The 26,750-nt window shown below is 42.4% G+C and overlaps 2 protein-coding genes across 2 annotated transcripts in view; both read right to left on the bottom strand.

Annotated features, from left to right (window-relative positions):
* Positions 1 to 26,750, bottom strand: part of LOC122815200 (serine/threonine-protein kinase WNK1-like) — a 1,238,062-nt gene that overhangs the window by 288,134 nt on the left and 923,178 nt on the right. The window lies entirely within an intron of this gene.
* LOC122815199 (serine/threonine-protein kinase WNK1-like) overlaps positions 1 to 26,750 on the bottom strand; it is a 3,137,204-nt gene that overhangs the window by 2,958,469 nt on the left and 151,985 nt on the right. The window contains exon 2 of the mRNA XM_044087493.1: positions 19,660 to 19,782. Within this exon, the coding sequence (XP_043943428.1) occupies positions 19,660 to 19,782 (123 nt within the window). The remainder of the gene's footprint in view (positions 1 to 19,659; positions 19,783 to 26,750) is intronic.

The following is a 26,750-nucleotide window of genomic DNA, read 5'->3' as shown; positions in this document are numbered from 1 at the left end:
AGAAGGGATTATGAGTAAGGGGAGAAGTCTGAGCTACGGAGCCCAAGTCTGGAAAAAGCAGCCAAAGTTGAATCCAAAAACCACAAGTTAAGGAACAGAAGAAAGAAATTATCAGATTCTGCTGCTAGAAAATTCCAAGGAAGACAGGGTATCCCCCTCCCAAGCCAGAGGACTTGGGACGCTGGAACAGAATAGAGGAAGTTGCTTGTTCAAAGTGAAGGCAAAAAGATCTACCTTAGGAATAGCCCACGGATGGACATTGTCCAGGAACACATCTCTACGAAGCATCCATTCATGAGCTTGTGGGCTGAACTTCCTCAAGGAGTCTGCCACTAGACTGTGCTCTGAGGAAACGTAAACTGCTTGAAGAGTCACTTGATACTGGACAGCTTGATCCCAGACCTGAAGAGATAGTCTGCAAAGAGGGGACCTTGTACCTCCTTGCTAGCTGACATACCAAATCACTATGGTATTATCTGTGAAAATTTTGAGGGGCTCAGGATGAAAGAGGGAATGAAAAGCCTGAAGAGCTAGACTCAAGGCCCCCATCTCCTTTACATCAATGTGGTGCAACCTCTGATGAACAGACCAAAGTCCCTGAACCTTGAGAGAGCCGAAGGAGCCCCCCAACCTGTCTGAGGCATCTAAAAACAGCTCTTGAGTTGGGAATGGAGCTTGGAAAAGGAGCCCTGACTTGAGAGAAAGTTGATAAATCCACCACTGAAGCCAGAGGTTGACACGGGTAAGCAAGGGTACTGGAAGTCCAGGGAGTGTCACTACTGGAGCCACACTGACTTGAGGTACCACTAAAGCTTTCTCATGTGGAATCTGGCCAGAGGGAACATGGTAACAGTGGAAGCCATGAACCTGAGAACCCTGAGAAATTCTCTGGCTGTGACTGAAGCCAGAGGAAGAGGAGACTGGAAAGAAGGCCATGAGAGACGGGGCTTTAGGGGCAGGCAGATATGCCAACATGAGGATGGTCTGAAGCCTGTCACAGAGGAAAATATAAGCCTGAGAAGGCATTAGGGTTAATTTCTGGAAGTTTATGCTGAATCCCAAGACTCTGCAATGGGGAAACAGTAAACTTGAGATCCTAAACTCAGTATCGGGGGAAGAAGCTTGAATGAACTAGGGAAAGATATGAACCGCTGTCATTCTGCAAAGCCAATAACAGGAACGGGGCATTTGGTTAATACCTGGTGCAAAAGACAAGCGAAAGGGCAAAGCAGAGAACTGAAAATGCAAAGAAAGAGAACAGACTTCTTTATTCACATTAAACAGAGCCCTTCCTTGGCCCTCAAACCACAATTTGGATTAATGGATGGGGAATTGCAAATTCACACCTGGGGTAGTGCCCATGTCCCTTAGAGAGAGACGCAATCTGTAAGACACTCAATACAGAGGCACAAATCCATGCCATCCCTCTTGCCCCTATGAGACATATATTGGGTAAAACTGCATTATATCGGCTAGGCTTTTAAGGGCCCTTAAAGCCATTAGCCTAGCAGTCTCCTATGAAACTATGAAGAAATGTAGAAATTTCCTAAAATGGAGATGTATGTGGATATGAAGGTAGGCATCTGAGATCTTGCGAGACCAAAAAGGCCTACGGTAGAATAAGGGGAAATAAAATTTGAAGAGACATCTGAAAAGTTTTGAGAAAGTTGTTGAGCTGGGAAAGATCCAGAATTGGTCTCCAAGTGCTCTCCTTTCTGGGAACCAAACTGGAATACAAAAACTCCTTTCCTGGGCAGGAGGTACAGCTTGAATGCTGCCATGGACCAAAACAGAATGGAGCACCTCTGGAAAAACATGAAGTTGCTTCCAAGAAGGTTGAGAGAAGCACAGAAAGGGATTTCTAAACCATGAAACATCCCGAGTGGACAATGGACAGAACCCAAGAGTCTGTTGCAATCTGTAACTAATTTGGAACAGACAGGGGGAAAGGGAGGGATAAGGGAATCTAGCTGTGGGAAAGGGGAAACAATGTCAAATAGAACATGGCTCATCCTGAAAAGTGGGTTTTTGGGAGGTAGAGGTTTGAGTAGACAGACACATCTAGAACCCTTTTTTCCCTTAGGCGGAGGGCAAAACTGCCTGTAAACAAAAGCAGATTTGGACAATAGGAGAAACACAAATGTTTCAGCTCCTGCGAGGCTTTACCCTTACCCTAGACAGCATTAAAGTTCACCAGCAGCACTTAAAATATTTTTATTATCCAAAGGAGCATTCATCAGTTTGGCCTTAATGCCATCAGGCAAAGCCTGAAGACAAAGCCAAGAATGCAGTCTCATAACAGAACCAAAGGTAGCAGCCCTGGAGGAGGCATTAGCTGCATCATAGCTGCATTTGATAGAGTGGCGAGCAACCTAAGAGATACAGCCCAACAGGGAAAGGGGAGAAGTTTTCTCCTCAGAGTTAGGAAGGTTAGAAATTACTTTGGAAACCTGAGACAGGACGGCCAAAACATACCAGGTCACATGTGCCTGGTAGTTGATGACCTGTAAGGATGTAGTGGCAGCAGTGTAAACTTTTTTGGCCAGCCTCTCCATAGCCATACTATCGTTATCAGAAATTATCAACTTGGTAGAGGGCAACAGCTTGGAGGGCTTGGCAGAAGAGACAGACACTGCAGAAAAGCATTAATGAAGAAATTTACATTACCTTTCCTGAATATCAGGGACTTGAGAACAAAATAAAAATCATCAGACACCAGGATCCCCAAACTAGAGTTCCTCCAAATGGGAATCTGAACTAGTTTTTAAAGCCATTAAAGCATTAAATAAATCATGAGTAAAATCATGTCATTCATATTGGGGATCCTTAACTATAGGGGAAACATGCTTGGCTTTCTGTGCATTTTTCTGTGGGACGTCCACACGAAACACCTGGTGATGTTCAACAAATATAGTAAGAATCTCCTCCCTACGATCTGCAGAATCCCCTTTGGTCCCTCAGACATAATCAGCTGAGGTTCTCCCTCAACATAAGAAGCAGACACGTTTGTAAAGCCTCCAAGGACAGGCAACAAGTTAGATCCATGCCGGCCTCTGACAGGGGTGGCGACAGAGGAATCTAAGGTAACCAACCAATGGATGACCCTCTGGGCTTTCACTAGCCTTGAGAGACACATCTGGGGAAGGGTGCATATCGGCCATATCAGACCTAAGTTTTTTGGCCTTTTTCTTGGCAGACAGCTGACCCTCGGGATGCACAGATTCCACCATAGTACCTTCAGCCAACAGCTTAAGACATTGGTTTTTGAGGTAAATACATAAAAAGGAGACACAACTACGCAGGATCTTAGGGACAAAAGCCTGGAAGGCAGAGCACTGCATATAGCCGTGAGAAGCACCCAAACATAAAAGACACTGGTTGTGACAGTTTTCATGGGGGAATCTGCCTGCCACACTAACATTTTCCCTTTGTGGAAGACATGAACCCAACAGCACTAAATAAAAAAGAAACATAAGAAGCCCCAATGAGGCATTTATCTGAAATGTGGCTTGGCAACCAGCATAACAGAAATTCATGCAGGCTGACATTCAACAATGGCATTTGGAATGGCAGCGAAGATGATGCGTGTGCGAGTCCATATGTCACCTTTATGCCCTACACCATGTGTCATACAATGCCTTTAAATAAGATTTTGGTACACTAGCCAGACTTTGGGTCATCTTTGGCAGGAGATCCCTTAGGCTATGAATACTGCAACAGGGATATGAAAGGACATCAGTAGATGTTTAAATGATCATGGCTGTAGTAGCTGCATGCTCCTTCCACCCCGTTGTTTTTCTGTACGTTCTTATGGAGGGAGTGGACATTAACTTTCCTAGCATTGTCCTTCTTAGGGCTTTATGCTCTCTCTGTTGGCATTAAAGCTCTGAAGGACTTGGCACAAACTTTTGGACGCTCACTTTGAGATGACGAATGGTTTGGGTGTCTGGAATGTGCCTTGAAACTTTGAAAGCTGAACTGCTGTTATGCCCCTTACAGAACATAACCAAAATAGGTTAGGCTACTGCAGAAGTGTTCATTCAAATAACTACTGTATTTGTTTAATTTACTTATACAACTGTACTTTTCCCCCTGCTTGAAGCAGACACACAAGTGGTCTTGGAGGATATCGGTCTCTGCTGTTAGCAGCATCATGAGGAGAACAGAGATGACGACACAATCAGACGGATGATCAGATGGCTCCAGAATGACCACAACAAAGTCACCCATTAAAGGCCAAGGCAAGGAAGAAGCTGGAGTGAAAAAGTGAAGCCTCCCTGACTAGCCTTCTCTTCTTGGGGACCAGACTGGGAATGCACAAGGAGCTGAAACCATGATCCATTACTCTAGAAGTAACATTAAACTCTTCATTTTCTGAATATTACAAGCGAGTACTATGCCTAATTATTAAGAATTGTATGTGTAAAAGATAATAAAAATTAAACAGGAAAAGTGTAGTGCTCTTTCCCCAATCAAAAATTGCAAGCCTGTGGTGATCTTTGTAGGGAATCTGATAACCACCGGATCAGCTTCCCTTTCTCTAAAGACAAACTCAGAGAAAAGCAAACACTTCATTTTTTTTGCAGACAAGGTCCCCAATGGGGCACTTATCTGCCCACTTGCCGAGAAAATAGCAGACCACTGAACAAAGTTTTGCAGCAGAAAGTAAGACTTGCTAGTTGTTTCAACAGCAACAGAGTTATGATTTTTGAGACCTCTATGTCTGCTTTTATACTGGCTTGCCCTCTTACCCTAACACTTATACATGCACATGGAAAGTGTTCAAAATTGAACAGATACTTTATCCTTGGTAGGATATGTCACATATATCTTAGGTTACTGCAACAGTGATCTAATAAGGAACAAAGCATTCAATACAGTTAGCTGGAATCCTAAGAATATGGCAATGGAAGCATATGCATTATTGACAGAACAATACGGCTAATTAGAAAGATAAGATGAAGGGTGAGAGATAAGAATTAAGATGGGAGGGTTCTTCTCCAACACGGTCGGTTTGAGCAGAGAAGACAGGCAAGGCTGTCCTCTTTCATGTTTATTTGCTTTATATTTAGATACACTGGCAAAGAAAATAAGGGACTCAAATGCAAAGCTATACATGGTAAGATTTTTAAGAAAAGTTTGCTTTACTTGCAGATATCCTGTATTTGAAAAATCCAGAAAATGACATTTTAATGTTGTGGAACATTTTGATGCACAGTTTCAAGTCTTTACAGGGCAAAGTTAATGAAGAAAAAGCAAGACTATAGCAGTAATCTATCTACCCAAACATGAACTGGTTCACCCATAGCCATATTTATGGGGACATGGTAAGATGAAGTGTTTTGGGATATGGATTAAAAAGGATTCTGTTACAGCAGGTACAGATAAAATATATTTGTTACTTGCAAAAAGCCTTTCTTGGGCAGCAGATGTCAGACAGCCCCCAAAATACACAAATGCTTTCTCAAATGAAGCAAATAAAAAAAAGAGTGCTCCCTACTACAGTTACTTATAAAACCCAATGCTCAATTCCAAGTAGTGGTCTAGCCTATCTGCCTCAGGGAAACTGGTGCCCAAGGTGAAATAGGTTCCATGGTATGCATGCCCCCCACCACCATCCCACACTTTCCATCCCATCTTGGCCTGCACAGTATCCAGATTACTTTTTCCTTCTTTTTCCTCACAGTTTGCCTTACTATTCAGTTTTTTTCCTGCAGTTATTCATTCATTCATCAAACATGTTCTATCTAAGCAAGAATGCACTGTGTTAACTGTAAAAAAATCAACTGCATTAAGCTGGGTGTCTGGGGGGAGGTCACAAGATGGATATTTTAGATGGTCTGAGGTGCATTTTAGAGTTGTTTTTAAACAGCCTTTTACATCCTGTGATTCCCTAAACAAAACCACGATCAAAGAAATTTAGCCTTATTCTTCAACTTTTCATTTTTCTGCATCCTTTCTGCACATTCTAACCGACCAAGACCGCACTATAATAACTTAAGTGAAAATAACTGCATTAAGAATTAGTTTCATCCAAAGATGACCCGAAGGAAAACCATGACTAAGGAAAGAAACTCAGTCTTCAACTTTGCTTATCCCTGCAATCTTTTTGCACACCTGAAATGACCAAAAAGTACAGTTGTGTACACTTACCATAAATGTAGACGTTCGAGTGTATTCACTGTTGCAGTCCTAACTAATGAGTTATCCGGCTCCCGGTAGCCCTCGATCGGCCAGCATACCAAAGGTAAGTAAAGATTACATTGGTTGCCATCAGTTGTAAAAGACGTCAGGACATCCGATGCAAAAGGAGGCAGCCGACATCACTTCCTCGGTCTTTCTTGCCATAACAGTCAGGAGGCCCCAGAAAATAAGGCTTAAACCAAAAACAAATTTGACAAATAAATTCAGCCTGTACCTCAGGAAAAGAGAATAGGAAAGGACCAAAAAAGGGGGAAGGAGGGAGGGAAACCAGGACTGCAACAGTGAAAACACTCGAACATCTACATTTATGGTAAGTGTACACAACTGTACTATGTTCGTGTTTTACTGTTGCAGTCCTAACTAATGGGTTGATTACCAAAGCCCAGAGAATAAGGGGGGGGAGGAACCAACAGCATCAAGGGTTGGAGATAATGCCCTGCAACACAGCAGTGGCAAACCCTGCCCTGTCTCAGGAAAACAGAGGCAAATTATGTTTTGTGAAAGTGTGAACAGAAGACCATTTGGAAGCCTCGAAAATGTCTTTAGTAGGGACACCCCTTAGAAAGGTTGCAGAAGTGGAAGCCACTCTAGTTGAGTGGGTCCTAACCCCTTGAGGAGTAGCTTTGCCATGAAAGGAATAACAAAAAGTAATGCGATGTGCAATCCATTTAGAAATGGTTTGCTTAGAAATAGCCTTGCCCTGGGCTCCAGGGGCAAAACTGACCAACAACTGTGCTGTTTTCCAAAGGTCTTTAGTCCTGTCCAGGTAAAACCTGAGCTGTCTGTGCACATCAAGAGAATGTAGGATCCTTTCACCTTTATTTTGAGGATTAGGAAAGAAGGTAGGAAGGTGGATGGACTGATTAAGAGTCAGGCTAGAAACCACCTTAGCCATAAAGGAGGGATTAGTTCTCAGATGGACTATCTGCATGGAAAATAAGAAAAGGCTCCACGGCCATCAAGGCTTGCAGCTCCGAAACCCTCCTTGCTGAAGTTATAGCCAAGAGGAAGGCGGTCTTCCAAGACAGAAACTATAAATCTGCAGAGGCAGCTGGCTCAAGAGGAGGAAGAGTGAGTTTCTCTAGAACAAAATTAAGATCCCAGGCTGGAGTACGTGCTTTTCTGGAAGGTTTTAAGTTGCAAGCACCTCTGAGAAACATTTTCATCAGGGAATGAGAGAAAATGGGTTGTTCAAGAGAACAATGAACAGAAATGGCTGAAGCAATGGATCTTGATAGAGGAAAAAGAAAGGCCACCCAAATCAGCCAGCTATTCCAGGATCAGAGGAAGGGTAGGCTGAAAAGCAGATTCCCCTCTAGCCTGCATCCATTGAGAAAACCTTTCCCATTTGCCAGCGTAGTTTCCTAGTGCTAGGCCTCCTGGCCTCCCTCAGCACGTCAACTACCTGTTGAGAAAGGGAAGGAGTCATGCAATGAGCCATGCTGCCAAATGGAGAGACTGAAGATGAGGATGTAGAATGTTTCCCCTTTCCTGAACCAAAAGATCTGGCTTCAGAGGAAGATGCCAAGGAGGAAAAAGGGAGAGACTGCGAAGCAGCAGATACCAATGCTGTCTGGACCAGTCTGGAGCTATGAGAATAGTCCTTGGTCGTTCATCCCTGATCGTCACTAATACTCTGGGAAGAGGAGGAAGAGTAGGGAAGGCATACACTGATAGCAACGTCCAAGGGAAGGACAGAGCATCCACTTTCCAGTCTCTGCTGTGATGCTGTCTGGTGCAAAACACAGGTAGAAGATGGTTGCCTGGGGAGGAGAAAAGAACCACCTGAGGTGCCCCAATGTTGAATGATGCTGTAAAAGATTGCTCTGTTCAGCTGTCACTCGTGAGGATCCAGGGCTTGCCTGCTCAACTGGTCGGCCAAAACACTGAGCCTTCCTGGAAGAAACTGAGCTAGGAGATGCAGGACCAGGGATGCTGCCATGGACCAAAGATTCATGCTTTGTCTGCACAGGGGGTAAGAGTGAGTCCCTCCCTGCTTGTTGATGTACCACATGACTGTGGTGGTCTGTTCTGACAAGCAGGGTCCCTGGAGAAAGAAGATGCTTGAAAGCTAGTAAGGCGTGCTGAACTGCAATCAACTCTTAGATTTATGTGCAGGTGCATCTAATGGGCGTGTCAACGTCACTGTATGCATTTGCCATCCAGGTGTGCTCCCCAGGTGTAGTCCGATGCGTCTGTAGTCAGAACTTGAGTGGCAGGAGGTGTTCGAATAGGCATGCCTTTGTTTTATAAACAGGCTGTTGCCCACCATAGAAACTCCGTCTGTAGAGATGGAAGCAGAGGAATCATCATATCCAGGTCCTCTGTGTGCTGACACCAAATGTTCTTGAGGTACCATTGCAATTTCCTCATATGCAGTTTGGCATATGGAATCATGAGAATACAAGATGCCATGAATCCCAGAGCTTGCAGGTATTTCCTTGCAGGGAGCTAGGACAGGCTTGCCAAGTCCTTGAAGTAAACTAAAAGAGTTGTCTGCTTCTCCTGGGTGAGACATATCTGGGCGGCTGTGTTCAGACTCGCTCCCAGGAATGTTATCTCCTTGGATGGTACCATTTTTTTATTTTTCCTCATTGAGTGTGTAACCCAGGGAAGAGAGAAGAGTTTTTACGAATTCCTTAATAGCTGTTCCTGAGAACTTGCTTGAATCAGACATTCATCCAAGCAGAGGTAAATCTGAATTTTCTTCTGCCTGCAAAAAGCAATGACTGGGGCCAGGCACTTTGTGAAGACTCTGGGAGCAGTAGATAAGCCAAAGGGCAGCGCAGAGAATTGATAATGTTGCTTGCCCACTCTAAAATGAAGATACTGCCTGCAACTTTCCCTGATAGGTATATGCAGATAAGCCTCTCTGAGATCCAAGGTTACCAGCCAGGAATCCTTTTCTAGCAGTGGTAGCAAGTGATGCAGAGTGAGCATTCTGAACTTTGGAATTACTAGAAAAGAGTTCAGAATGGAAAGATCTAGGATAGGATGCCAGGTGTCTTTTTTTCTGGAACTAGGAAAAGCCTGGAATAAAAGCCCTGGCCTACCTACTGAGCAGGAACCGATTCTATTGCTCCCAGATGAGACTAAGACAAAATTTGTTTTTCTACTTCTGCCCTTTGGTTTGGGGGAACGTCCGGGAATCTCTTGGGAGCCACTTGTGCCCTAAGGATGCCATTCTGAGCACCCATTTGTTGTCTGTGATAGTGGCCCAGACATCTGCTAGAAGGGCCGACATCTTCCCCGTAAAAGGACTCTCCAGGCAAGCAAGAACAGGCAGAAGTTGTAAAAAGTCATTGAGAGTGTTTTGATTGAGATGCAGGCTTGGAGCTTCCCCACTTAGAAGTGTAAGCCTGCCAACGCCTAGACCTTTGAGGGGTAGCCGCCTGCTCCCTAGAAAATTTGTAACCTTTAGTCCTGGAATGGTTCTGTCTGCTATCAGGAAAGGTCCAACTCTTGGAAGGGTAATTCCTGCTAAAGCGAGGGGGTTGCACTTGCAAAAAATCCTTAACAGTTTGCATGGAATTGGCTTTATCCTCCATCTTCTTAAGTACCTCCTCTGCTTTGCTTCCAAAAAGACTGTCTTTATGCAAAGATGCATCCAAAAGCTTAGCCTTGACAGGTTCTGGAAGAGGCTGTTCTTTGAGCCAAGCATGCCTTCTAATAACAGATCCAGTAGCCGTAGCTCTGCTGGAGGCTTCAAGGATGTCAAAACCACAATGCAAAGAATGCTTATTGACCAGACTGGTGGAATTCAGTAAATCCTGCATGTCTTTACTTACTGCCAAAAGAGGTACACTTGCTACACTTACTAGCCTCCAAGGTGTGCTGCTGGTACTTTAGCATATGAAAAAGACAATTGGTAGCCCTAATAGCTAGGTGGCAGAGGTATAAACTTTCTTACCCCACCTATCTAGGTTCCTAGATTCCCTGTCAGAGGGAACAGGATTCCTGGTAACAGTGGCCTTAACTCCTTTAGGGCCCTGAGAAATAACCTCTGAATCCACCAACGGGTTCCTGAAAAGAAACAGATGAGAATCAGGGACTCTGTAGTACCTGTCAGGTTTCCTGGGAGCAGGAGGAGCCGAATTTGGAGTCAAGGAATTTTCCAGAAAAACATCAACAACTTCTAACACAGGGGAAATAGCAAGAGGCTTATTCTGAGGTAAATCCAGAAACTCCCTAATCCATTTCTTAGATTAGGGATAATCCTGACTTTCCCATTTAAAATGTTCCCTGAGGGTAATTAAAGTATCACCAAAAGAGAAATCCTCTGGAGGAGAAGCCAAAGGGATGGACTCCTATGCATCTGAAACCTCAAAAGGAGAAAAAGCCTGAGAAAATTCCTCATCAGCAAAAATGCTTGAAGAATCAGAGCCTGAGCAGGACAAAACCTCAGGAGTAACATCCCTAACTCCTTTTAGGAGGAGGAGGCTGAGAACCCCTAACAAGAGTCAACAAATCATTAGCCACTTTAACCATTTGGGATTGAGGGGAACGAGAAGAAACTGGAGCCTGCCTTTTCACAGGCTTACGAATGGAAGATTTACCTGCAAGCCTGAAGGACTTGGGAGGCCTGACAACCACCGAAGTTGCAGCAGAAGTCGAAGGAAGAAGTTTGCTGTCAGAACGCAATATGAAGGCCTCGGACACCGGGGTAATCTTAGCAGTTCCGGCTCCAGCAGAAGAGGCGACTGGCGACAGGTCAAAAGGCAAAATGGAGGCAGATGGCCTAAGGGACTCAGACTCTATCAAGACCTGCGGTTGTACATCTGTGGACTGCAGGGACTGCAAAGGTGTCTAACTGGCTACCGCCTGACTGATGACCAACTTATCATCCGAGGACTTAGCTTTCTGAGACCTGTAGCGGTCCTTATCCTTACGTTTCTTTGGAATATCCAAAGCCTGAAGACTAGCAGAAGCCATACCAACGAATTTAGGCCAAACTCCAAAATGCCTAGCCCGACGACGGATAGTACGCGGATTAAAGGAGGCACAGAGATCACAATTGGGAACATCGTGGTCAAGGCCTAAACAAATAATGCAATAGGAATGAAAATCTCTATGGGGAATCTGGTTTCCACAGGTAAGGCAATTATTAACTTTTTCTGACATTCGTTAAGGCAAGAAAAGAGGATCCACAACGGGGTTACTTAGCTGTAGTAGACTTCAACTCTTGTAGTCGGAAACCAACAAAGGAAACTGCCGACCGGCACTCGTGCATAAAAAGATTCTGCTTCAGGCTTTACGGCAAGGAAGACTGAGGAAGTGACGTCGGCTGCCTCCTTTTGTATCAGACGCCCTTTACAACCGACGGCAACCGATGTCATTTTCACTTACCTTTGGTATTCTGGCCAACCGAGGGCTATCGGGAGCCGGATAACCCATTAGTTAGGACTGCAACAGTGAAACACGAACATCTACTCTGTAATAACTAAATTTAGCTGGGACTCGGGGCTGATAGAGTCACAGAAGCCATGGGATTTACAGATGCTCTGAGGAGCATTTTAGAGCGTTCTCTCCCCAACATTTTAAACTAATGAAGGTCTGAACAAAAATTATACATAATGAAAAGAAATTCAATCTTACTTTTTTATTTAAAGGAAGAAAGAAGTTGTGTCAAAGTTTTCATGATCAAAGTTAACCAAAAGTTCACAAACTAAGACCACAAATGCTTGAGAGGATACATATATCATATCTCGGTATAGTACCTGCCCCCCCCCATCCTAACCTTAAAAAAGGTAGTCACTATGTGTAGCCCCCTCTGGTGTTAAACTGGGATTATTTCAAGCTGATGCCGTTATACTTATGTAGAGCATGCCTCCTCACCCCATACCCCTCAAATGATAGCCACCTTCTGTGTATGTTTCTAGTGTCAGACTGAGATGAAACTGGACAAATAAAATGCAACATATTTGCTCTCTGACATATAAAAACAGCATGATTATTTACTCTCCCTAAAGACCGACACTTCTATACGTATTAGATATTTGACTGAGGAAACTGAAGAAAATGGTGCTACTATACGAAATTGGAGAGGAAAGTTAAAGAAAAATTATCACAATGTCTCTAGACCAACAGATGGTTTAGTGATTTCAGAGGTTTGGGAGGAATGTTAAATAATATTACCCACTCCATACACAAGGGGTGACCTTCTATGTACACCCATATACAGTGCTGGTTTTAGACTAGGTAGGGTTCAGGGTATAGGTGATTACTATGCCCTGTCAAAATCCATTTATACAGCCTTGGTGTAATGAGGACAACAGCCCCCAGATATTCTGAAAGCATGGACATTCTGTGATTAATCTATCTCTAGTTTTTCTGAGGTCAGTTACTTTTATCCAGACAACCGCCCCCACCAAGCAGTTATAGCCCCTTCTATGTACAACTCAAACATCTAACTGCAATACAAAAGGGGTGACAGTGTGATGCATTTCATATTTGTTCCAGTTTTCACAAATTAAAATATATTTCATTGGTACAAAGACATAATAATAAGCAAACAACAACAGGCAGCTAGTAATTTTCTTTCACACAGGACAGCTACAGCAATTACACCTACACTGTCTGTGCATATCAGGTGTCCAGTTAAGTAGTCCATCTTACTTCTCACAAAAGCACACTAATCCTTCAATGCCAGATAAGGACTGTTTAAACTAAGCAAAGACAAGGTTGATTACTTTCATCCAGCCAGCCTCAACCCAGAAGGTACAGCCATGCTGTCTGAGGGACACCTATTTCACAACTACAGTCCAAATTTAAATATTTCAAACCAAGATGTTCCACACAAATCATAAAGCCAGAAAAATATTGCCCAAAGTATCCAGTTTATCACTGCCAGCATTATTGTAAAGGAAAAAAAAAGTAAACACTTCTCACTGTGCACTCCCCTCATCCCAAATGCACACACAAATTACAAAGATATATTGCCAAAAACTGCTTGATGACTGCCAGCATTATTGTAGAAACAGTGGTAACACTTCTCACCACATCATTCCCCTCATCCCAACCTCACACATGCATTAAAAAGCCTTAAAAAGCCAAAAATATTGGCCAAAATATCTGGCTGATCACTGCTAGCATTGGAAAAACAGTAACGCTTACCTCAATGGTGTCTTTCTCCTGAACAGTCCATATAAATCCCAAAGCTAAAAAATCTGGTTGATCACTGCCAGCAGCATTATTGTAAACATTCAGATAACATGTACCTCCCAGATACCTTGTCATCCCTCTCTCTGGTAAATCAGAAATTGACAATCCTCAGTTTTAAAAAAGACTTACAATTTCTTGAGGTGTCTCCATGCTTATATTTTGAAAGTCATGTAGTCCATATTATGCTGCCACAGCCTCAAAGTTTAACTGAATGTAACATAACTTGAAGAGCAAGCAAATTAAAGCCCTGCCCCCTGGAGTACTGGATATTCTGTGAGCAATTTATATTTTAAATTACTACCAACACTTTACTAATTTTTTACAGCAATGAAACCTTGCTCTAATAAATAATAAACAGGGAAAAAGTGCTCCTACAACTGCAACAAGCACATCACCCTAGGCGGATGCCTACTTCACCCATGTATAGACAAGGCCCTGCCCAGCCTGATGGAATATGGAAATTCCCTGTACAACATACAATGCACATGCAAGAAAGAATATGCAGTTGTGTAAGAACTTATAACAGTTTAGATTTGTTGAAACCACCTAAAAAGGCGGCAATGTTAGTTAAGGAAACTCTGTCATATGGAACAACAGGAAGAAGAGAAAACGACAACTGAGTGCTTGAAGTTCTGAAATTCTTCTAGCTGATGTGATAGCCACCTCTTCCCACCCTTCTAAGGCAAGGGTCACTGCCATCAGTCACGCACCTAGTCAGTTTCACTGAGGAGAGAGACGAAAGAGATGATCCATCAAAAGGGGAGTCAAGTGAAAGAGAATTTGAAAGGTTCTCATAGTCGCAAGACAGGCGCATCCACCTAAGGTTGTTGACCCGCAGGCTCTGCCGCGTCCTTGCTCCGGCTCCATCGACGCAGCGGAGGTAGGAAGCATGGAGGTCCGCCATCTGAGCTGGCCGTAGAAGAGGTAGCATGGAGGCGGTGGATGAAACCATGGGGAAGCTGAGCTGCCTTCTTTTTCTTTTGCTTCCCGCCCCGGAAGACTTATGCTGCATTGAAATTCAATTCATAAAACCCTGTGAAGGAGAAATTGAAATGGAGAACATCAAACGACCTAGCATGGCAATGGCCGCTGAGGATGTTGTTGGCCTGTGCTGGAGGCGCGTTCCATGGACCTTTGTTTTCTTTGTGGATGGGCGAGCACTGAAGGAACAACTCCTTCCAAAAAAATGCTTTTGACTACCGCCATAACATGATAAGGGAGTGGGTCTGTTGGGTGTCTGATGGAGCTAAGGAGCTGTTCAGGAGCTGGGGTAACCTGGGACTGGGTCGGGGCAGGTCCGGGGGACACCCACAAGGACCTGCATGGGAGGAGTGAAGCACACACCAGGAGCCTCAAGAGGGAGGAGCCGCGCCTCAAGATAGGGGATTCTTCCTCAATTTTCCTGAGGGCTGGCCAATTTCCCCTCTGTTTCCAGGATCTCCAGAATGTCTGCAAATGAGACATCTTCAGAGGGATCTGTGTCCTCCTCCATAGACTCAGGTGAGTCAATGTTTCAGACACTTCCCTTCCCGAGAGGCTCCTCTCCTCTTTCACTTCGAGGCCAGGAGGAATGAAAAGGAACAAAGGGCTCCTGAGAAGGATGAAAGCCTCCTCCGGGGGGGGGATGAGGAGTGAGCCGGCATGACCCTGAGAGAGGTGGAGGGGCTGACCTGAGGGAGCATAGGTGGAGGAGGGGCGCACACACACTGGCATCGAGGCCATGCACTCCCCTCCTCAGAGCCACCTCGGAGGCCCCCGCCCGGAGGACCTCGGCCCCCGGCAGTGATGGCCTCAGGTCCCCCTCGGCACCGACTGACGCCCGGAAGCACGGCGGCCCGAGACGAAGTGGCCCGAGGAGAGGTCCGGGGAGGTCTCTCCACATGCCACTCACCCGCCGGCGAGGAAGTCTCCGGCGCCAAGGAAGCCAAGGAGGGCGATGAGCCGACGAAGACAATTGTCCGGCTGTCTCGCTCCCGGATCTCCGTCTCGACGACCCGGCTCCGAACTCAAAACTCAAAAGTCGAGGAGGAAAGAGTTGATGGACGGGGCAGGCACCGACTGATGAGTGGGCTCTGAAGCATCTGGGCTCTAGATGTCCTACTGATCATTGCTACAGTATTAACAGACTGGTTTTGTTTGCTGACTTCTGTCCAGAGTAAAAAAGGTTTACCTTCATGCAATGTACATTCAAGTAATGACCTCAGCTCACAGACATTGGGATATAAAAGGCAGACATACGTAGGAGACCCTCAGACCCTCTCCAAGCCAGCACTGGCCTGAAGACCAGAGAAGAGAAAAGTCAGCTTGGAGGGACTTAGGTTGAACAGTGTAAGAACGCTCCCCCTCAGAAAATAAGATCCTGTGGTATACAATGTGCTTGTGTTTGTAGAAAAGATGAAGTGTTAATGTCAATGACAGGTAAAGGAGTAAAGAAACGGGGTTGGGTGAGAGGGAAGGACAATGAAATAGTAGGACATCTACTGTTATGGTATGTTCTTACAAAACAGTACTATGCCCAACTGATTCACTGTTGCAGTATTCTCAAAAGATGGGTGGTAGGTTAAAGGGAATCAGGAGAACAGTCCAGAAGGCCAGACAGAAATGGTTCTGGCAAACACTGTCCTTGACCCTGAGAAAGCATCCAACTTGTAAAGTTTTGTGCAGGTGTGAACAGAAGACCGGGTGACTGCTTTTAAAATGGACTTGTGTTAACAGCTTTGTAGAAAACACCTAGGGAAGCTACTGCTTGAGTGGAGTGGGCTTTTGGGCAGTAAGGAAGAGTCTTTCCATGGTGAGAACAGCAGAAGCAAATGACCTTTGAGATCCTGGATGGCCTAATCTTGATTCCATGAAGGAAACAACTGATTTAATTTTCTAATGTCCTTTGTTTTATCCAGGTAAAACCTCAGCTATCTGTGAATGTCTAAAGAGTGCAGTAATCATTCCTCCCTATTCTGGGGAACAGGGAAGAAGGTAGGCAGGTTGATCACTTGGTTGATAGCAAATTCACTGACCACTTTTGGCATGAAGGATGGACTGGCCTTAAAGCTTACATTTTCTTTGTGGAATATGAGGAAGGGAGGAATAGCAATGACAGCCTGTAGATCCGAGACCCTGCAGGCTGAAATCAAAGATAAGAGGAGCACTGTTTTCCAAGTGCAGAATTTTAAGGTAGCTGAGGCAGCTGGCTCAAAATGAGGTAAAGTTAGCTTTTCCAAAACAAAGTTAATGTCCTAAACAGGAGCAACAGGCTTCCATGGGTGTTTAATGTGTAAAACTCCCCTTAAGAAAAGATTAACCTCTGTCCCGGACATGAGGGGTTTCCTAAGGTAGACCAGCATTAATGCCCGATAACTGAGTTTTAATGGAACATAAAGACAACTTTGAGTGTAAAAGATCATGCAAGTGTTATAGGATTGTGGAGGCATCCATTAATAGTCTAAGGATACTACGAAAGCTTGAGGGAGTAGAAAATGTAGAGGAGTTGGAGGGACAGCATTTTGAAGGGGGGGGGGTACTCCCAAGTAAAGTGTTTAACTTGTAGAGATCTGAGATGATTCTTCAATACCCTCCGTTCTGGGAAAAAATGAAATCCCTTTCCTGTACAGGATGTGGAACTGCTTCTATGGTTTCCCGAGAAAGTAAGTCTTGAACGATGGGCTGCACGAGATGCATTTGGTCAGGAGCAGGTGGAGGGACACCCCCAGGAGTTGGGCCCTTCTCCCAGGATATACAGTAAACCTCATTGCTAATGGTTAGTACCCACTTGCCTGAGATCATTGTTTCCCAGACAGGAAAGGTGAGAGAAAGTCTTTTTGAGAGTGGAGTGGCAGGGTAGGGAAGGAGGGGAAATGGTCACAGTGGCCTGCTACTAAAACTGACGCCTCCCAAAAGGAGCAACCCTCTGATTTTTCTCTGGAATCTTCTCTTGGGAGTCTTCTTTTGTCTATGTGGAGTTCTAGTATCTCTTACGGAAAGAGGTCGATTTAGCTGGATAATTTCTGTGTTGCCTGGGAACAGTGGACATCAGGATTTGGCAGCAATCTTCCATGGATTTGCCTTGCTCTTGCAAAGTCTTGAATAGACTTAGCAGTTTGGGGACCAAAAAGGACATGTTTATCCAAGGGAGAGTTTAAAATCTTAGATTTTTAATTTTCATGAATAGGTTGGGATCCTTAACCAGGCATACCTTCTAATCACTGATCCAGTGACAGCCAACCTGAAGAGGCATCCACAGCATCACAGCTACATTTATTACTGTGCTTGGCTTTTTGAGAAGCCTGGGCCACTAAAGCCTGCATGAGCTGTTTTGAGTTTGGAGTCTGTGGCTCTGTGATAGTCTTGCTTAAGGACTAGAACTGAGAGCAAGAATTTAGTCATTTGAGTTTGATAATTAATGGCCCTAAAGGTTAGTGTAGAGGAAGTGTAAACTTTCTTACCCCATCTGTCTACTGCAAGGCTATCTTTGTCATTAGGAAGGACATTAGTGCCATGGAGCAACTTGGGAGGTTTGTCTGAAACTAGAGAGAATGTGGCTAGATCTGCTACAGGGATTTTGTATAGGTACTCAAGCTCATCAGGAACTTTCTAGCAACTATCTGGTCTTTTTGGCACAGGGAGCGGTGAGTCAGGAGCTGAGAAATTAGCCTGAAAGGCATCCAGATAAGCCCCTAACACAAGTGGGACTAGCGGGGGAGCAAAAGTGCCCACAATAAATTGTAATATCTTTTTTGCACGTCAGACACTTGTCTAGACTGTCATTTGGAATGTTTCATCATGATCTGTAAGGTTTCTCTAAAGCAGGCCTCTTCCAATGGGAAACCTCGAGAAATGGACTCTCCATCTGACAGAATCGGCTCAGAACGCAACTGGGAAAAGTAGTCTAGGGAGAGGTCTGAATCCTTATAGAGTTCCTGATCAGAGGAAGAGGAATCTAATGCCTGCTTATGAGGTGTGGATGGAGAAGTCACAAAGGAAGGGGGAATCAAGGACATGATAGTCTTGAAAAGCCCTTTAGAGAAATCAATCCAGTCTTTTTCCTTGGATGCAGATAGTGACTGTGTGTGTTTGACTTTTTTTCTTTTTTTGGGGTGATATCCACCTGAATTAGTTTAGGAGGCTTTGAACCTTGGCACATTTCTAGGAGGATGAATTTCACAATGTCTCTCCAATACAGTGACCTACAGTTCATTGCAGGGTTCGCAGCCATACCGGCTTCCAAAAGAGTCACAGTAGAGGGTTTGTGAGAAGTCTGTGGTCATACTGGGAGCTCAACCACCTCAGGCAGGTACATCGGATTCCAAGATGACAGCTGAAGAATCCCCTGTCTGTTAAGTTTCTTCTTAGGTGGGAAACCTACATCCCAGCCTTCTGATAGTGTTTTGGGTTAAGCCCTTAAGATGTTGGGTGTCAAGGAATGTATTAAGTTGGACAGCCTAGACTGGAGAGTTTTCAGAACAAAAGGCTGGCAGATGGAACAAGATTTATGGTCATGTTCAGGCCCTAAACAAAACAGACACTTAGGCGTCTACGTCTTTGTACAGAATTGAAACTTACCCTTCCTAGCTGACATGTAACAAAAATGAACCAAAGAACAGACAAAGAAACAGAAGCTCCCCAATGGGGCACTTATATGATACGACTAGCAAAGCTAGGGTACCTAGTGACCAAATAATTACATACCATTGGGATGCAACAATCTGTGTTTGGGCTAGTGACAACATTGTCTGAGGACCTCTTACATATGTCCACTTATATCCTGATACCAAGGTCATTGCCCGAACATATATTGTACAAAGGTAAAGCTTTGATACCCTGAAAGGGCGTCTGCGAGCAAAATCCGTCTGTTAAGAATACTGCAACAGTGAATCAGTTAGGACATCTTAACAAGGGATGCTACACTTCAACCTTCATATCAGGTGTGCGAAGATTGACGTAGTAAAAAATGACCAAAGTCAAGTGGGACAGGGGAAGGGTACTTGGCTCTAAACTTTGTCTGGAGGCAAAACTCACTGAGGCTGAATTGCCCTAATGTAGTAATATGAGCAATAAAATACAATACGAATGCCACTGAAAAGAATGCTAAATCCTTAAACTAGACAATTTATTCAAACAAAGATGGAGGACACTAAGTGAGGTGTATAAGTATCATAAATCAGATACAGCATAGTAAAGTGAAGCACACAAAAAAATTAAATCTACTGTATAGTTGTGTAACTCTGTTAAGTGCATGGTAAAGAAATTTCTACAACAGGACTAAAATGTCTACTTACAGACTTCAAATATGTGGATTACCTGTGGCAGTGCTGAAACATTTGTTGCTGGCTGTGGCTGCTGATGGCTCACAAGAGATTGTGATGCCTGGGAACTCTGCTGATAGCATCCAACTCCTTGAACAGGTACTGATGGTAGCGGACCCTAACAACAAAAATACACAAACACACTACATGTACACCTATGTACAAATATGCACAAAAGCAGTATACATTAAATCACCTGCAACTAAGAGGAACAGTACTGCTAATTTGACACTATCTTCATCATTCTCCACAGATGAACTAATACTATAAAACGCTTCTCAAAGCATTTTTCAAATGTAACAAAGTAACTGAAGTACAACTGCATAACTAAACTCACTGTAACTGTTGACGAGTGAGTAAAATGATCACTACTGCAATATTCATTATTCACGTGAAATAGCTACAAGACTACGTCTGTCCTTACAGCCTGACTTAGAGAGCTCATGGATAGCCACAGAGCAGAGATGAACTCTTCACTTTGCCAAGAATACTTGCTAAATGTAGAGCTAAAAAGATCAGCCAAAACCATTTTCAATTCATTCTTTAATAGAAGGAAGGTTAGTACAAGTATGCCTATGACAATGACTTATGATGCCCAATTCAAACTTTAAAAAACTACTAGAGCCTACAGAGGGTTGAAATACAGGTGGTCTGGGTTAAACTGGAAAAGTTACAATTAAATGGACTTGTCCTAGTGTAGAAAAAAATCTGTTTAAATTGTAAACAGCTCCCAGAAAGATCTTTCATGTCTATGGTGTGAGGCTTGCTTTGGGCAGCTTTAGAGAGACCCCTATGTCAATCAAGTAAGGAAGAGTACTGAAGCTGATTCGGTATCTCTTCCTTGGTTGGTACTTAGGAAAGCAATCATCCAGGTAATGGCAAACTACAAATCTCGTTGGTCACAGGTGGACAAATACCAATGCCAAACACTTGGCAAACATTGAGCTTATGTCCAGAGATGGACTAGAGAAAAAAATAGAAAAGTAAAAACCCCATAAAACTCCAGTTATTCAAACAGCTCCACAATTAAGTAAAGCATCAAGTCATTAAAGATATAAAACAAACAAACAAAAAAAAAAAAACAATACCACCTCTGTCTCCAAAACAACTAACCACAACCCAAAATAATTCTTGAACTCAGTCTCTATACTACCAAATCCTGGCACCAAGAATAATCCTTGCCCAAATCCTGATAAAACTCCAGCAGAGAGCGCTTCAATTTTCAACTCTTATTTTACAGAAACTATATTCAAACGAGCTGCCACCTTTCCTCAAACTAGCCACAAGTACAACCCAATACCAATTCAGCATTCCCCAACAAGCTCTTCACCACAGCGTCTCTCTTTCTGTTCTATTCCTACTTCCACTATAACAAAGCTCTTTCTAAAACTTAAACCTGGTAGTACTGTCCCACACAATCTGCCCCCAGAATACTTAGCTCCTCCAAAAGTATTCTCAAACAGATCTATCCAGGAATTCTACGTACCCTCAATGTGGAAAAAAAGCCTACAGCAATTCCCTTACACAAAGGTGGCAACAATACAGAAATCAATTTCCACCCCATAGCTACATTATCCCCATCTCTAAAATAATGGAAAAATGCATTCAAACCCAACTAATGAACTGTCTGCTCCAAAATCAACTCCTCTCCACCATTCAACATGGCTTTTGCCCTGGACACAGTACCATAACTGCTCTCCTGTTGTTCTTGAACACTTAACTACAATTGCAATGATGGTAAACTTAACTCTGCTCTTTTCCTCAGTCTCTCTAAGGCCTTCGACACCATCTCCTATTCTCTCCTGTTCTCTAGGCTCTCACATCTTGGCATATCCACTCATGTCCTTGACTGCTTCACCAACTACCTTACTAACAAGTTAGCAATCCACTAAATGGCTACACTCCCTCTCACCACTTCCACTGGAGTTAGGACAGTTGAACTTTAGTTGGGGTTAATCAGTCTCTTTAATTGATGGCAGGTGTGTACCCAAGAAGACTGAATGTTGTAATTAAATCAAAAGGTGCTTCAACAAAGCATTAGTTTAAGGGTGTGCACACTTATGCAACCAGCTTACTGTACATTTTTCCCCATAACAGATTAGTTTTTCAACTGAATTGTACAGGTTATAGGTCACATTAAAGGAAGAAAAAGTTTTGAAATGATTTATTGTGGACTCATTTTTTTTATATCATAAAACACTGGCATTTTAACAGGGGTATGTACACTTCATATCCACTACATCTCAGATATGAAAATCAATCTCTAATCCAAATACACAGACCTAAACTCCTTGCAGGTCAGTATCTCTACTCTTTTACTGTAGCTAATCTCTAGAATACTCTTCCACCTCCTCTCCGGACCACAAATAGGCCTCTCTTAATTACAAAGTCTTTACACCAATATTTCTCATCTCATTGGCTCTGCCCATGCACCTTCTCCAAATCCTCCATAACCTGATTTTCCTGACATGCCCCTTGTATCCCTATACTCATCATTATTCTCCCACCTAAAGTGTCACCCTTGAAATGCACCTTCTATATCCTTCTCCTCTACATGGTATAATATTTTTTGCAGTTTTTTCCTGACTTGATGCAAGAATATTGTATAGATTTATTACATAATCTGTCTAATAAGTATTAAATAACTGTACAATTGTATAGCTTACCTGTCTCTTCAGTTCATCTCTTGTTACACTGGATACCTGCAAAGAGTCTAGGCTCCTTTTCATAACTTCTAGCTATACAATTGTACAATGTTCCAAGTGAGTTACTGGTTATGCTCTGAAAACCTCTACTCCTTGTAAATACTTGTTTAACAAATTTGTATTATCTTGTATATTGTTTATGGAACTTTTCTCACCAGGCCTCCACTAAATCCACTAAAAATGGGCTCATTTCAGCCCAGTGGACGTTCCTGGTCAACAAAAGCAAATAAATACTGGAAAAAAATAAATATCAGTAGGGTAAAATGAAAGTGCAACTGGCCCTACCTTGAACCACAGAAAGTACCTGTGGTTCTTGTGGAAGGAATACGCAGAGAAGCTTTCTTCAGACTCAAAGCTTGAAAGCAAGCACCTTGAATTTATGTTTAGGAACTTGTTCAGTTGGGATAAATCTAGAATGGGAACCTCCAGAGGTCATTCTCCAAGGACTAGAACTGCCTGGAAAAGGAAACATTCCCCTTTTCTTCTAGAGGAACTCTGTTACTGATCTACATTGCAAAAGATAAGTTTTAATGGTCTGTTGGATTTTGCAATTTTCCTGTTCTGCCTCTCTTCAAAGGACCTGTTCTCTTCACATTAATCCACCTTAGCTTGTTTTCTATAGAAAAGACCACTACTTCGAAGATTAAGTTCTTTTATACCCTGGAATCAGTGGGTGAAAGAACTGCTGGGTGGTTCCATTGCTTTCTATTTTCCAGGTCTTAAAAATTTCTGGGGAAGACACCAAAAAAATCACTGTCTCAGGGGAGTTCAACAGCTGCATCTTATTGGGGAGGGCTAGAAAATAACTGCATCGACAGCTAGGACTCTGGCTAGACCCCATTTTAACTCCCCCCTCCCACCCACCCAGACAACATCCACCACTACCATTGTGGGCCAACAAAATCTCTCCCCTCTTCCTGAAGGCTTACAGAGTACCAATACAAAAAAAAGGCACATTACTCTTCCACTTAAAATTCAGCCCCCATTAAAAGCATATGCCTAAGAGAGAAACTTGACTTTCATTCAATTACGGATAAAATCTGCAAATTAAAAAAGTAAAAGTATTTAATTATATTAAGGAATGCAGAGTACAAATAGCAATGTTTCAGGAAAAACATTTGGAAAGGAATGAGCATGTGAAATTGATAAAGGACTTCAGGATGGATATTCAGTGGAATATCAGGGACAAATGATAAAGGCAGCAATTATACTAATTGCTAGAGAAACTTCAATAGTGATAAAAGAGAAAAAACAAAGACAATAGTGGTAGATTTGTAGTAGTAAGGGACTACTGTCAAGGAGGGGGATTACGCTAGCAAGTATTTAAATTCCAACAGAAACTCCTGTTACTAAGCTTAAAATTTGGGGATAAATAATCAGTTTTCAGCAGGGAATATTACTTACAAGTGAGGACTGGAACTTGATTTCCATTAGTGAGGATATAACTAGGGGATCTAGAAGGGAGAATATAACAAAAGCGGGTAGATTTCTAAAGAAATGTATGAAAATATTCGGCATGGAAGACGTGATTTCAGTAGTAGGAACTCAAGAGAATTTACACATTATTCCCCATGGTATGATAACAAAGGTAGACCAGATCGAAATTTCACAGGCTCATATGCATTTAATTGAAAGCTTTAACACACATCCAATAACTACTTCAGATCATGCACCAATAAAAAAAACTAAGAAAAAAAGTGTGGGGTAATGAAGAAAAAATGAAATACTGAGGCTTTCCCACTACCTGTTGAGAGGGGGGAATTTAAGGAATGGATAGTGGAAATTATTTGAGAGTTATTAGGGAAGATAAAAGTGTCTTCAGAAGTTACAGCTAATAAGTGGGATAAAATAAAAATGGAGTTTAAAAATGGGGTAGAAGTAAAAGAAAAAAATGTGGCTGAGAAGTACTATTTAGATGGCGCTGACAAAGCTGAAGTAACACAGAATAAATGGAATCTCATAGAAGAAAAGGAGAAAAATGCAGTGTGTGAAAGAGAAAGTAAGGGGGTATCAAATAATACGCATGAGCTTAGACTGCGGTTGAGCAACTATTTTTGGTAACACCAGAAGCACAAAAACTTTCAGTACAATGACTTCGGCAACTGAAGTAGAAGGGGTAGCTGCCAAACTTAGGGGGGGGCCTATAAGAAAAATAAACAGAGATCCTACAGAGGTATTTTAGAGATATCTTGTTTTATGAAAACTTGTATAAAGCAGAGAAATATGGAAATCTATAAATATTTCAATTTGTGTTTTTTTCTTGAAGACAAATATGCCAATGTTAGTCACAGATGAGACTCAACAATTAACAGTTAAGATAGGAGATGAGATAGAAATGGTGATGTACAATCAATCTAAAAGTTTCTAGGAACAGATAGTATTCCTATGGAAGTTAGGGAAGAAAGTGAATGATCTGGAAGGTTTTACCTAACGGTACATTAAAAGGAAGGGAACCACTAACATCTTGGAAGAAAGCTGTGGTGGGTGTAATACCAAAGGATGGTAAAGACCTATTAGACCCAGCTTCATATAGACCTATTTCAATTTTAAACCATGATTACAATACATTTATGTATATATTAGATAAAAAATGGCAAATGTGTTGCCAAAATTGACAGATATGGATTGATGTGGTTTTTATGGAGGGGGGCAAACATTTGACAACATATATAGAACAATGATGATCCACAAAAGGAAACGGAATGCAAGAAAATACCACTATTGTTGGTGGGCCTTGATGCAGACAAAGCATTCAAGCAAGCTGGGATTTCATGAGTAGTGCAATGGAAGCACTGGATACATGAGGGATCGCAGGCAAGAATTAAAATGAGGGTTCCTCTCAAAGTTGCATCTGAAAAGAGGAATCAGGAGGGGGTGTCCTCTTTCCCAGTTATTTGCTTTATATTAGAGCCACTGGCAAAGAAAATAAGGGACTCAAGGATATAATTCACATGGTAATAAGGAAAAGTTGACTACGTGCAGACAATTACTTTGTAATTGATAAATACAGAAAGAATATTTCAGTGTTGTGGAACATTCTTTGAGGTTTACAATTAATGAAGCAAAACAAAGGCTACAGAACTTTCTGCATGTGTTATGTTGGAGATGCACTATATAGTAGTTCAGTGGCTAAAAAATGGAACTCTGTCCCTGCTAGCATTCAAAACACATCATCCAAACCCTCCTTTAAAGACCTCATCAGGCAACATCTCAAGCAAAGTTGGCAGTGCCATGATTGTTCCCCAGGCTAGTGAAAGCAGATAAGGTACACATACTAAACCTAGAGTACTTGATAAGTTTTCACTCTTGCAAACACTGGCTGATGTACAATGTATGTACTGTACCTGTGTACTATATGTATTCTACCTATGTTCCAAATTTCAGCTGTACACCACAAATCTATTAATTACCTTTATTTTTAAAATTAATATTTTTTTGTTTGTTCTCTCCACTGTAACTGTTTATGTGCTGCATACCATTGTAAAAACATGTCTCTTGTAATTTGTGTGTATACTGATCATGTCTAAATAACTAAATGTCTAATTTTTCTTTGTGGAGCTTTTCTCCCCGGGCCTCTGCTGAAAAAGGGCCTTTTCGGCTCAGACACCCCCGGTTAACAAATGTAAAATAAAATAAATAAATAAAATACAGTCGTAAATTATGTACCCATACATGAAATGGTTCAGCAATATCCATATTTATGGGAACACAATAAGATGAAGTACTCATGAATATGGATTAAAAAGGCTTCTGTTATGGCAGCTAGGATACGTGGGAAAAGAGAAAAAATACAAACTGAGAAACTGGAAGCTCTTGTTTATGGATATGGATAGTAAGACAGAAGCAGTGAAAATAATTTTAGCCCTTTCAGTTTTAGAGGTCAGGCATATTTTTATCAACCGGAGAAGTTGAATACAATAATGAGTTGAAGGAATTTATCTGGGAGGGGAAGAGAGCAAGGGTCAAATGGGATATGATGATCATTCCAACAGATAAAGATGGTTCACGATTACCTGATTTGAAGGGATATTTTATAGCTATACAATTAAGGTTCATATACATAACACATGCAGAAAGTTCTAATTCAAAGTGGAGGGGGATGATGATGATGATGATGAAGCAGGGGGTAGATTCAAGAAATGAGAAAGTAAGACTTTGGATGCAGATCATTAGAGAGAGAACAGCAGCCATACAAGAACACTGCATTGATAAAGTAGCACAAAGTATTCTAAGAACTAAGCCAACATGAGAACAGAGAAAGGAGATTTCACTGATAGGGATGACTGCAAGCAGGAGTACAGAAAATAGTAAAGATGGGGCTGGAATTTACTGAAGAAAACTAGCAAAGGAACAAAAGTACTGCCAGCAAATAAGACAGGGA

The sequence above is a fragment of the Protopterus annectens genome, chromosome 11.part0, assembly GCF_019279795.1.
Source record: "Protopterus annectens isolate FY-2018-M chromosome 11.part0, PAN1.0, whole genome shotgun sequence".
NCBI classification, from domain to species: Eukaryota; Metazoa; Chordata; order Ceratodontiformes; family Protopteridae; genus Protopterus; species Protopterus annectens.
This window is presented reverse-complemented; position numbering and strand designations above follow the sequence as displayed.